Genomic DNA, 13,744 nt, shown 5'->3' on the forward strand with positions numbered 1-13,744 from the left:
AGTATACTGTTAACCATAGTTTTTAAGTTAGCTGTTGCTTTTTATCAAGTTGAAAAAGTTCCTCTTAGGGGTGCCTAGGTGGCTCTGTCAGTTAAGTGTCTGCCTTCAGCTCAGCTCAGGTCCTGGTCCCAGGATTCTGGGATCAAGCCCCACATTAGGCTCCCTGCTCAGTGGGAAGCCTGCTTCCTCCTCTCCCTCTGCCACTCCCCCTGCTGGTATTCTCTTTCTCTGTCAAGTAAATAAATAAAATCCACAAAGAATGAAGGAAGGGAAGGAGGGAGGGAGGGAAGGAGGAAGGGAGGAAGGAGGAAAATTTCTCTCTACTCCTATTTTTTCTGAGAGTTTTTATCATGAGTGATTGTTGAATTTTGCCAAATGCTTTTTCTGCATCAATTAATATGATCATGTGAACTGTCTCCTTTAGCTTGTTAATATGGTCGATTGCATTGATTCGTTTTCAATTTTTAATTTTTCTTGTTTTCTGATGTATTTAAAGCATTAAAAATGTTTGTTTTTTAAGTAGGCACCATGCACTTGTGGGGTCTGCACTCAAGACCCTGAGATGGAGTGCATGCTCTACTGACTAAGCCAGACAGACACCCCCAACTATGTTTAAATTAATCATTTTCACTTTAAGTATTTCTCTGGTTGTGTCTCACAAATTTTAACATGTAGGATATTTATTACCATTCAATTTTAAATATTTTATAATACCCTTTATAGCTTCCTTTACTAGACGAATTGGATTTTTAAGTCATCTTTTCGTTATTTTTTTTACCATTTTTTTAAAAGATTTTATTTATTCATTTGACAGAGATAGAGACAGCCAGCGAGAGAGGGAACACAAGCAGGGGGAGTGGGAGAGAAGAAGCAGGCTCCCAGCGAAGGAGCCTGATGTGGGGCTCGATCCCATAATGCTGGGATCACGCCCTGAGCCGAAGGCAGACACTTAATGACTGAGTCACCCAGGCCTCCCTTACCATTTTTTAAAACTTATTTACTTGTCAGAGAGAGCAGGAGCAGGCACAAGCAGGGGGAGCAGCAGAGAGAGAGAGGGAGAAACAGACCACCCACTGAGCAGGGAGCCCCACGCAGGGCTTGATCCCAGGACTCCAGGATCATGACCCGAACCCAAGGCAGACGCTTAACTGACTGAGCCACCCAGGTGCCCCTTGTCATTAGTTTTCTAACTTCACTGCAGTACAGACCAGACAACAAATATTGTCTGATATCACTGAAATTTATTTAGGCTTCCTTTTCTTTAAAGTATATATATTTTTTATTATTGAAGTAATGTTGACATACAATGTTATATTAGTTTCAGGTGTACAACATTGTGATTTAACAATTCTATGTATTATGCTGTCATCCATTTTTGTAAAGATTTGTGTGTGTTCAGAAAAAGTATGCTTCTTTAGCTGCGTAAGTCTACATGTATTTCATACATATATGTTGCTTTAGTTACTATTTTATTGTTCATATAGTCTATGTTTGCTTATTTTTTGTCTGCTTATCAGTTTCTGAAAGATATGTGTTGAAATCTTCAACTGCGATTGACTTATCCATTTTCCCCCACCGTCTTATAGGCTGTTGTGTTTTATGTTTTGAAGCTGTGTTTTTAATGCATTTACACTTATAATCATTGTGTAGTCCACTCTACTCTTCCTTTTTCCAGTAAAAAATATGCTTTTTACTACTTCTGACATTTCTGTGCTTAAGCTTATTTTGTCAAATGTTAAGACTACTACTCCAGCTTTCTTTGGATTTAAAATTACCTAGTAGAGGCTCAGTTGGTAGAACATGCGACTTTTGATCTCAGGGTTGTGAGTTTGAGCTCCACATTGGGTGCAGAGATTACTTAAAAATAAAATCTTTAAAAAAACATAAAATCTAAAAAAAATAAAATAAAATTACCTGGTGTATTTTCCAAACCTTTCATTTTAAATTTTTGCTTCTTTAAGTATGCATCTATTGTATTCTTTTTAAAAATTATTTAAGTAATCTCTAACCCCGTGTGGTGTTCAAACTCACGATCCTGAGATCAAGGGTTGCATGCTCCTTTGACTGAGCCTGCCGGGCACCCCTGCATTTTTTTCTTTTTAAGATTTATCTATTTGAGAGAGAGAGAGTGCGCACAAGGGGGGGGTAGGGAGTGAAGAGAGGAAAAGGGAGAGGGAGAAGCAGACTCCCCACTGAGCAGGGAGCCCGACATGGGGCTCATCCCAGGACCCTGGGATCATGACCTGAGCCCAAGGCTGACACTTAACTGACTGAGCCACCCAGGCACACCCTCTGTATTGTTTATTTCAATGATTACATGTATCATACTTAGTATTTTTACCTAGTTCTTTGATTTCTTGTTCTTGCATATTAGTATCTTTATCATCTTGAATATGTTTTCATTTTTAAAAGTATCTCATCCAGTAATTCTGCCTTAAATATTGTACGTTGTTCAATGTATTGTCTCTCTTTCATAGTGATTGTCCTTCTTAGGTGTCTAATTACCTTGGTTTATGACTTCATGTTCTTCTAGTACTAGTTACTCTCTGCTTATACGCGTTGAGGAGGGGCTGAAGGGAAGCCACCACACCTTTCTCCGTGAATTTAAAGACAAAGGATGGAATAAGCTCCAGGGTGGAAAGCCTCAGACAAGGTTCCTTTCACTAGCACTCTATTAGACCATGCCTCCGGCCAGGGACTTAACCTACAAGCTGTTGGGAAGAAACCCCAGTGTAAGAGGCATCTCCTTAGTTTATGACTGCCCAGGCCTGGACGGAGGAGCAGGGAGAGAGAAGTGATACTCACCGATTCTTCACCCCGACAGGGATTTGCACTACCCTGTTATTCTGGTGACACAGTGAGTCTGAGTTACCATTTAATGCGGGAAGGGGAAAAATAGAACTTCAAAGCCCCATTGTCTCATTGCCCTCTAATCCTCCACCATGGCTAGAGCCGCTAATACTAGTGAAGACACGCACTCACAAACACATATATGCGCGCTTGCACACGCACACACACGCGCACACACACACAGAGCTAACTAAAGCTTTCCTTCTCCCCAGGGGTTTCTCATGGTATTTGTTGCTGACTTCTCAGATCTGTGCTTCTCTCTGGCTTCCACTGTTTCCCTAGGGTTGATTTTGGGGAGGAAGCCAGCAGGTGGTGCTAGTTCACCATTTTGATAGGAGATGAGTTTTTAAGAGACCGTGCTGGCTGTGGTGTAGAAAACAAGAGTTTAGGAGGGCAGGCTCGGGACTAGGCAGACAAGGAGGTTATTAAGGTATTTCAGGTCAAAGGTAATGATGGACTTGGATGAACTAGACCGCTAGCAGTAAAGATGGAAGAAATTAGATTCAAGAGTTCTGGAGGTACAATTAGTAAGTCTTGCTGATGAACTGTGTTTAGTTGAAGAAAGAATAAATAATGGCTACCGTTCAGCATAAAAAACTGGATGTATGAATGGAGCCATTTTTAGGATAAAGATTGACAGACAAAATTGGGGGACTTTCAGTTTTAGAATTCTGTATTACATATTCTTATTGGATAAAACAGCAAAAGCCCTGAACTGGGTGAGTTCCCAGGCAGGGTCTTCTGCCACTCTCCCCACCTTCAGAACCACGTCTCCCTTTTGTCTCTGTCCCATGCCAAGAAGGCCTATCACAGATGGGCTTCCTGACGGTCTCAGGGTCTCATTTCAGAGTCTCTGTCACTGTTAGGGGAAAGCACATGGCATGTATGACCTCCAAGCTTTCTGCTCACTGGGATCAGTCACTGCAGCTCCTCGTTTCTAATTTCCCATTTGCTGCTCTTTAGTCATCTTGACTTCACTTTCCCTTCCTGTCAGCATCCCAATTTCTTTTTGCCTTAGTCTAGAGGAACTGTATAATCAGGTGCTCTGCTCCCCCCTGGCGGTGTGGGGGGCATGTGACCCCTGGAATGTGAATGCCGAGCAAGTGACGACAAGGTGAAGACAACTGTAGTCAGTAGCCTGACTTCCATCCTGCTGAGGCCATTCCAGTGTTTCTAGGTCCTGGCCTCCAGAGGTGCTAATAAATATCCTTTTGTTCAAGCCAGAGGTAGTTTTTGTTGCTTGCAATCAATGAACCTTAATAATAACCACACTTTATGAAGTACCAGGACATGAGTGCAGCCTAGCCCCAACGCCCAGCTTCACCATAACAGTAACAGGTGGGTTAGTGTTGACCCTAACACACCTCCACCCTCCCACTCACAAGCAGCCCTTTGTTTTCTCAGAACTGTCCCTGCCTAGCCTGCTAGGCTTCTCTTTTGTTTGTAACCAAGACTTCCCACACATTCACAGCTGAAGTAAACTGATGTCCAGGGTAGTATTCAGGCAGTATTTTGACCAAAAGGGAGTGTGTTTATTTCCACTGCCCAGAATCTTACTCATCGGGCCTCTGAACTCAATTCCAACTCAAGTCTGAACTGAGGGCTCCCTTCCCAACAAGGTTGGTTAGAATTGTTATCTGAAGATGACCAGTGTCTCACCCAGCTTCTTCTTCACCCAAGTTGGATCCCTAAGAAAGATTAGAGGGCCTCTCAGGTCTTTGGTGGTCTTAGTTTCTACACTTCACTAACAATCACGCTTATAGGGTTTAAATCTAGCTAGGACTGCTGTTCCAGGATGCATCCCATAGCACCCTTGTCACATGACTTGATGCAAACTCTTCCAAGCCTTACAGAGAGATTTTTCTTCCTTCCTACTTTTGTGTACCCAGAAGCTATATATGTAAATTCTGACAATTATCCATGTTACCAAATACATTTTATGAGGAGTCACGCATACCAGTAGTGACATGAGCATTAGTACCTTTGACACCACACGTAATTCTTGATGACAAATTCTACTGTTTTGTATCCATCACTCTTCTTCATCACTTCCAAAGCCTCTACTTCTGTAACATTTTGGCATGTTCTAACCAGAAGTCCCAATTTTCCTCTGCAATATCTATTGCTATTTCACATCTCCAGTTAACAGCTGCCTATAACCTTGAATTAGGGTTCTCCAGAGAAACAGAACTGAGAAGTGTGTGTGTGTACGTAAAGAGATTTGTTAGAAGGTAGTGGTTCATGATTATGGAGGCTGAGAGGGCTCACCGTGTGCTGTCTGCAAGCTGGAGACCCAGGAAAGCCAGTGGCATAGTTGAAACGCCTGAGAGTCAACGATGTCAATTCTGGTCCAGGTCTAAAGGCCTGAGAAACAGGAGTGCCAGGGGCAGATGATCAATGTCTCAGCTCACCATCAGGGAGAGTGAATTCAACCATTTTGTTCTATTCTGGCCCTCAATGGATTCGGAAAGACTATCTGCTTTACTCGGACCACTAATTCAAGTGCTAATCTCTTCTGAAAAACACCATCACAAGCACACCTAAAAATAATGTTTAACCAGCTATTTGGGTACCTCATAGCCCAGCTGAGGTTGAAACATAATTAGAAGGGCTTATTAATTGGGGTAATTGGGTGGCTCACTCAGTTAACCGTTTGCCTTCAGCTCAGACCATGATCCCAGGGTCCTGGGATCGAGCTTCACGACTAGCGCCAAGTCAGGCTCCAGGCTCAGTGAGGAGTCTGCTTTTCCTTCTCCCTCCCCCCAACTTGTGCATGCTCTCTCTCTCTCTCTCAAATAAATAAATCATAAAAAAGAAGGGCTTATTAATCTTCTGTATTAATTTCAGAGAATTCTATCATACCTGAGCTATGAGGAACCTGGACATTAGAACTCACTTGCTTACTTGTACCAGATGAGAAAAATGAGGTCTAGAGCTTAAACAATATCCTCCTAAAGTCACCCAGCCTAGAAAGTTTTTCCTAAGTAAGGAAAAAAAAAAAAAAGAAAGAAAGAAAATAATGAAATTGCACTATGATCCACGTTCTAAACATCTAAGCTACAAGCCGTGAATGATCACTTACACACCAGGAAAGCTTCAGCCCTTTTGATTTATTCTACCCATTTTCAAAAAAACTGAAGGGGGCACCTGGGTGGCTCAGTTGGTTAAGCATCTGCCTTCAGCTCAGGTCATGATCCCAGGGTCCTGGGATCGAGCTCTGTGTTGTACTCCCTGCTCAGTGGAGAGTCTGCTTCTCCTTCTCCCTCTCCCCCCAGTCGTGCTCTGTCAAATAAATAAATAAAATCTTAAAAAAAAAAATCAAAGGGAATTTTTATAGAGAAATCAGAATGAACTAGAAACTTAGATGTTTACCTGTATTTACTTACCTCTACAATTTTTTGGACCTCTGCAATTTTAAAAATAGATTTAAGATTCTCAAAAGCCAAGAATAAAAATCAAAGGTCTTTAACAATTTCTTTGGGGGTGCCTGGGTGGCTCAGTTGGTTAAGCATCTGCCCTCAGCTCAGGTCATGATCCCAGGGTCCTGGGATTGAGCCCCACATCGGGCTTCCTGCTCCGCTGGAAGCCTGCTTCTCCCTCTCCCTCTGCCACTCTCCCTGCTTCTGCTCATTTGCTCTCTGTCAAATAAATAAATAAAATCTTAAAAAAAAAAATCTTTGTTCTTAGAGGGGAAAATGTGCATCAGAATTTTGGGAGAATATATTTTTATTCAATAAATAAAATGTTGTTTTTTTTAACACAAATACTTCTATGAAATAAATCCCAAGTACTACATTAAAGTTTCTTCAGTACAATTTATTCTTACTACACTTTAATTTGCATTTATTAAGTATCTTGGAAATATTATACTCAAAGTACTAGAACTCCAGAGAAACGCCATTAACTAAGGCGAACAGTCTCAGTGTGTCAGCTTCCTGGTCAGCCTGCTCGCCTCTCCACTGTACATACTTGCTCTCTGGTGGTTATTACTACGTAATTGTCTTCAAGATGCGGCTGGAGCTTGAATCTACATCCGGTATCAGGCCACGTCTGTAAATCCATGAATACAGGTCACTGACTGCGTTTAGGGTACAGTCAATGATGATGAAACTGAAAAAGACTGGCTATTCTCTTGGGAGAAGAAAACACCCCACATAAGTGGCAGCTCAGTTTTCTAAGAAACTCAGAAAAGAATCATCAGCAAAGGGAAAGAATCAATGGTAAGTAAAGGGATAATACTCTGAGAATAGCGTATTATTTACTGGAGTAAATAGGCTTCTCCTGCGTCCAAGCTCTTACTTTTATTTTTAAAAGTCTGTTAAAAATGTACTCAATTACATTTTATACAGTAATATTTAGTGAACGTTATCCAAAAAACTTATGTTTTAAGTTCGTTTGTAAAAATAACAAAAGCTGTATCACTCAATTTCTGGTCAATAAGGAAGGAAGAAAAACCTTGCTAGAAATGACAATAAATAATTTCACACAAAAGGCCAGGTGACATAAGAATAGTATATTAATTAATATATTTTCTTTGTATTTACAATAAATCCATTTGTTAATACTGTGATAGAAAAAATAATCAGTCCACATTATGTAGTAGAAACAGGCTTTGAGGATGACCATTCCTCTCACAATAAAAACATACAAGGATTTCTCCCACAGCTAAAGTACTTTTCAACATGACAGTCTTGGGTGAAGGTAAAACTGACAGTACTTTACCTTATAGATCAGCTATGTCCTAGAATCAAGAAATCAAGGGTATTACCAGTAAGCAAGCAGCAAAAGGCTGTTTCATTCTTCTAGGACCATTTAAATATAGTAGTTACCATGTGAGAATTTAATTTTACTTTGAGTTATAAAAGGTAAAAACACTAAACTGGGTAACTGCATTAATCAAAAGCAGTCCCAAACAAAAAAGCCATCAATAAAAATGAAACAAGGCATTCTTATAGTGTATCATGCATAAAAAGGATAATTACATAATACATACTTTCATGACCAGACCAATAAATAAATGAGGTAAATTTTTCAGTTATTGAAACAAACAAACCATATTTAACCACTTAAGTGTTGCGCTGCCACTGCTTCAGTCTCAAAATATAAAGTAATATAATTAATCTATCATCTAAAACCTGCATACTTTGAATATTTGCTTTTCTTTGATCCCCTTCTGAGATAGTAAAGGGAACTGTGTAACAAAATATTATCTGAATATAAATTATCAACACCAATATAATACAATTATCACATACTCGCCACTTTTATATGCACAGTGGAAATACTGTGAAATCTAGAAAAAAAGATGAAAATAGACCGGCCGGAATTTTAAATTTCAGACTAACCCATGATAATCTAGAACAGGAAAAACAAAAATAAAATTTAGAAAATAGATATAACTTGATATCCTTTCCAAATTCAGTAATCCACCAACATGCAGCTTCTAAACAAATCTATTACCTCAAAGTTAAAAAAAGAAAATGTAAATCTCTTTTGAGCTTTAGTTTTCAAGTTTATGCTCTTAAGGTAGACTAACATTAGCAAGAACTGTAATACCATTTTTAAAAATCTAGAATATTTGCTTTTTTATTTTGTACTTGCTTTCCCTATTTTAGTTATTATTAAGGGATAAGAGAGAAAAATATTAAATTATCAAGTCAAGGGTAAGTATGTATAGCCAGTTCATGAAATATATTAAGTTGAATCAGTTGGATCAAGAATTTCCTACTACGCTGCTACTAAGTATCTGTAGCTACCCTGGAGTAGTAACTTAGAAGGTGTCTATCGTAACTATTGACAGTACTTTTCATAGTATATCAATTTCCATTTCTACTTTCTTCTCTCCATTGCCACTTACATGCATTATTTTAACTGTGTGATAGAAAATTTTATTTTACAAACTCATTTCAATTACTGAAGAGGTGATTTTAACACCTAAACCTGCCAATCCTGAGATGACGATGATGATGATGATGATGATGATAGGAAAACTAAAACCTAGATGATTTCTCACTCAAATTTCTGCTTTAATTTCTTTTGGAAGATGGCTGGCAGAATAGAAAGAAGAGCCAAAATCATTAGAACGAATACTGAGTTCCAGGAAACAGCTTCCCCTGCTGTTGTAAGCTGGTACAGCGTTGTTCCTGCTTTAATCGCTACAAAAGAGGGAGGTGCGACACCTAAAACAAAAAATAAAAACATAAACAATCATTTTGAAAAATAAGATTTTATAATATACTTTATATTCACAAAATTATTCAGAACTCATAACAGTACTGATATTATTCGAACACTTTGTTATGTAATATTTTAAATGATTCAAATAAATCCATATTTAAATTTTTAAAAATTAAATTCTGTGTATAAAATTTCTTATAAGAATATACAGATCTCCATTTCGGAAAAATGTAATTTAGTTTAAAGCTCCTCAGGTTTATTTCCATGTAAAGAATTAAATCTTTTATAACTACCTCTGAAGGATAATGAATTTAAAAATTCAAGAAAATTTTCCAGAAAATAATTTACATTTATCAGTAACTTTAAAAAAAAATGTACTTTGACCCAGCCATTTCAACTGTAGGAAATACTAATGTATATAAGCAAAGATCTAGTCTCAAGGATGTTCATCAATGCATTATAAATAACAAAACTCTGGAAACAATCTAAATGTTCAAGAATAAGATTGAGTAGATTGTCGATCATCCTTGACAGAACATACTTAAAAATGAAGCGGTAGGAGATACTCAGAAAGAGAACGCTACTCAAAACATGAGGAAGAGCAGTTTATACAACAGCATAGGTGGCACAACTACATTTTATTAAAAACCAGAACAAATTGGAAAAATTACTTTAGACCAAGTTGAAGTTAATTAAATCTCTAGGTATTCCACCTGTAAAATAAGGAGATAGGGATAAAAATTCTCTCTTCTGATTCCATGAATGTAACATTATTTTACAAAATCCAAAATTATCCCTGCTAAGATTTTTAAGTTTGTCAATGAATTTTTTTAAAGTAGCAACAAAAAACTGATTTTGATTATTCATTTCAAGACCTAGAAATACTAACTTAAACTTTAACAGATACTCAGTACAAAAGAAATCTGTTCATTTCATTGGTACCTAAACAATTCAAATTAAATTTGATAGAAAACCAGAATACTCTTACTAAAGAACCATCAGAATTCACAAAATATATAAATGAATCTTTACGTCCACTAATTTCAAAATGAAGTGCCAGCTCCTTGAAAGCAAGAACATTTTATCAACCCTTGCTTCTCCTCTCCTGTTGGTAATGCCCATAATAAATACTGATGTAAATAAAAAGAAAAACAGGGGGGCGCCTGGGTGGCACAGCGGTTGAGTGCCTTCGGCTCAGGGCGTGATCCCGGCCTTATGGGATCGAGCCCCACATCAGGCTCCTCTGCTGTGAGCCTGCTTCTTCCTCTCCCACTCCCCCTGCTTGTGTTCCCTCTCTCGCTGGCTGTCTCTCTCTCTGTCAAATAAATAAATAAAATAAAATCTTTAAAAAAAATAAATAAAAAGAAAAAGAAAAAGAAAAACAGGATCAACTTTCTACTGAACATTAAAGTTCAATAAGGGAGTAAATTATTCAAAATGGGCACCTTGATTTTCTTTTCTCTCCACCAAGGGAGAGGACGGAGTTAAAAAAAGTCCTGCTCAAATCTTTATGATTATAAAAATATCTGATAGAAAGTGCTCTTCTTTAAAAGAAATAACACAAAAATACTTAAATCAACACAACCCAACAAACATTTCTATTTATGTGTGCCAGGCTCTGTGCCCAAGAGTTATATATGGTGCTGGCATGTGTGCAAAGAACACGAAACATAGCCCAGCCGGACACTGTTAGGTATATACACAACAAGTTCTAACACAGCATGAACCAGAGGCCTTACCTAGAAAAGTGCCAATAAAAAAAACTTTCAATGGCACATTTATCACAGGGGATGTAATATTAATAAACCAATTAGGCAGAAATGGTGTTATTCTCAAAAATATAATGTAGTTAATGAGATGTTCTCTATGACGCTCAACCTGTCATAAGAAAGAAACCAGTTAGGATCAAGATAAGGCCAATACTGAAAATAAGTTGCTTAACATAAAATATTTATTTCAAATTCACATTCTCTGATAGCTCAGAATCTATCCAATAGAAATGATCAAAAAAGGAGCCTGAAAATGAAAATGAACTACTTATACGCTCTTCACCAGAGCTAAATGAGATGAGGTTTTTTAAAATTGTACTTATAGCTTAATGTTATAAGACGACTCTGTATCAGCCTATTTAATGCAGCTCAACAATGACACTTTACACCTCAAAGAGCAAAATTAACACTATATATAAGATACACGTCAGGTGACTAATATTTTAATGCCTTTAACTTCCTACAATATAAAGGGCTAGTATAGCACATCACTAAACCTAGCCTCCAATTTAATCTTTATTTTTCTACTATTAGGATATATACTACATGAGTGACTCACTCATTAGATAAATGAGATTGAAAATATATGAAGATATTTACCCAGTTAAATAAAAGCACTGATTATAGTTTATACTTCTAGATCCTGCTTAACAAATAATGATGGTGATTTGCAGCAAAATGCTTAATTTCTCATTTCCTAGTCTGTAAAGCAAAAGGGTAAGGCAGAATGATTTCTACAATTCCTCTGGGATTTAATTAACAGGTTGTTTCTTCTAATTCTTTATAAAAATAAGATTTTCTTAGCAACACTATATCAGACCTTTCTGTGTAGTGGTGCTTATATTTATCATCGCTTGTCTTTGCAGAGATCCTGACTGAAGAGCACAGTCATTTCTACTGATGAAATGTATTTAAGGAGTTGGCTGATACAAGTTTTTCAGTGACCCACTACAGTGTACTGCACCAACACAAAACAGGAGAGGTGTCCAAATACGTGAATGCCTTCACAGACACGCTGACTTCTCTGCTTTGACTGAACTTACTAGGAATGAAGAACTAAAACTACTGTTACAGTACAGAAACTTCATATGTGAAATGATTAACGTTCATTATTTGCCCACCACCTTAATGTACGTCGGTTGGAAGATCATTTTTATTAAAGCCCCGAGTCTGGGTTAATTCATATAGGAATTACACAGTGATATATTGACCTCCCAATTAGCCAAAGAATTACATTACATAACTTAAAAATACATGTTTACCTGTTGTGACCATTTTACTGCTTTCTCTGTTAGGTATTTGTATACAACTGGCCTCCCAACTAAATAGGAGAGCATATAGCAGAATGAGGCACCGAGTCCAGAACACTAGGAAATAACAAGAAGCCATAAGCATTGTGTACTTTTCCGTCTTAGTCACATGGATATACTCACTTAAGGAAAAGCTCAACTAGTATACTTCTTTTGGGTTTAGGGGAGGATACTCTGCATGACATCTCCTATTCAGAGAACAGGAACCCATTTGATCTAGTCCTTCCTCAGACCAAATTATGATTAAGATGAGACCAGCTAAAACTAACTGGCATTTGTGATTAAACTTAGTGACCGCATCAAATAGTTAAGGATAGCATCTAGTCTAAGTATAAAACTTAAAGAGCCAATCCTTTTTCAATTGCTATGCCTAAAAATACCACCCCCAGCGCTGGACTTAACTCATCGTGCCCACCAACACTCTTGGGACTATTTGAATTACAAAACACAGTAAGAAGGAAAGGCTAAAACAGAACCTATAAATGCAATTAAGTCTGTGATGTCCCTGTTCTAAGAAAAAGACAAACTATAACAACCTGCTGATGCAAGGACTTAAAAGATACTTTAACATTAATCACCTCTTAAAACTAATGAGTTTATGCTTACATAGACTGGTGGGACTAGATGCCATCCTTCTCGCTCATCATTCTATCAAAAGCTACTTTTCTAGTCTCCCAAATTCATTTTATATACTTACCAAACAAACAAGAAATAAGGCTAGTGGAAAGGGATAAAGAAACCCTGAGAGTATACTGAGAAATATAGAGCCTGGAATAGCAAATGTTTGCAAGCTGTTAACTTCTAAGTTAAGGATTAAAACATAATAAAATGGAATTTTTAACAAATCAAACATTTCAGAAAAATTATCAATATAGAAGTTATTATAAGATTACATCCATAACTCAGTACTAATAAAGTAAAATTATATCTAAAAGTTTAAAAAAACCTACAACCCAGTTATAATGCCTTTAACTCTAAACCGACCATTTGCTAACATTATCATAAATACAATGCTAATAAGAGTGTGTTACTGAAAGAAAAACCAAGACAAATATCCAACATGTACCAGATAAAGAACTGGGCACTTTGGCAAAAGAAAAGAACAAAAGAAAAAAAAAAAAAACAGAACAAAGAAGGTCTTCAGTAATCTTATAGATACACTTCTCTAATGCACTGCATTTACTACTAAATGTGTTCAGGAAACATGATTTCCGTGGAAAACTAGGTATATATAGGGTATAAAAATTACTTGTTCCTAATTTAACTTACAAATATTTACCTCAGTTCACTACTCATTTAAAAAAGAATAGGGGTTACAAAATATAATAAAAATCAAAAACCTTATTTTTGGAACAGAACTATGCTTTTTACTACTTTCCTCTTGTTCCCAGTGTTGGTGTGGAGCCCCCTCCCCCTTTAAAAAACCCCTAACATGATTTACTTACAAGTCAGTCAGAGTGAGTGAATTCCCTCAACATCTACCCTTCCTTTAAAACGTCTATCTTCACTCATTCTCCCATTTTTTCCCCTCTAGTTCCCACTTTATTCATGTTTTCATCTAATCTCCTCTTTCTCCTTCCTGGCTTCTTTCATTCTCAGCTTCTTGCTCTTTCCGAGGATCCCTCCTGTAGAAAACCA

At 37.4% G+C, this 13,744-nt stretch overlaps 1 protein-coding gene across 2 annotated transcripts in view; it reads right to left on the reverse strand.

Annotated features, from left to right (window-relative positions):
* Positions 1-6,648: 6,648 nt before the first annotated feature.
* TMEM41B (transmembrane protein 41B) overlaps positions 6,649-13,744 on the reverse strand; it is a 40,012-nt gene continuing 32,916 nt past the window's right edge. For both annotated transcript variants that reach the window (XM_026486156.4, XM_044379453.3), the window contains 4 exons: positions 12,804-12,897; positions 12,059-12,163; positions 10,767-10,905; positions 6,649-9,029 (listed from right to left, as the gene is read on the reverse strand). In XM_026486156.4, the coding sequence (XP_026341941.2) occupies positions 8,860-9,029; positions 10,767-10,905; positions 12,059-12,163; positions 12,804-12,897 (508 nt within the window). In that variant the 3' untranslated portion in view covers positions 6,649-8,859. The remainder of the gene's footprint in view (positions 9,030-10,766; positions 10,906-12,058; positions 12,164-12,803; positions 12,898-13,744) is intronic.

The sequence above is a fragment of the Ursus arctos genome, unplaced genomic scaffold (genome assembly GCF_023065955.2).
Source record: "Ursus arctos isolate Adak ecotype North America unplaced genomic scaffold, UrsArc2.0 scaffold_22, whole genome shotgun sequence".
Classification (NCBI taxonomy): Eukaryota; Metazoa; Chordata; class Mammalia; order Carnivora; family Ursidae; genus Ursus; species Ursus arctos.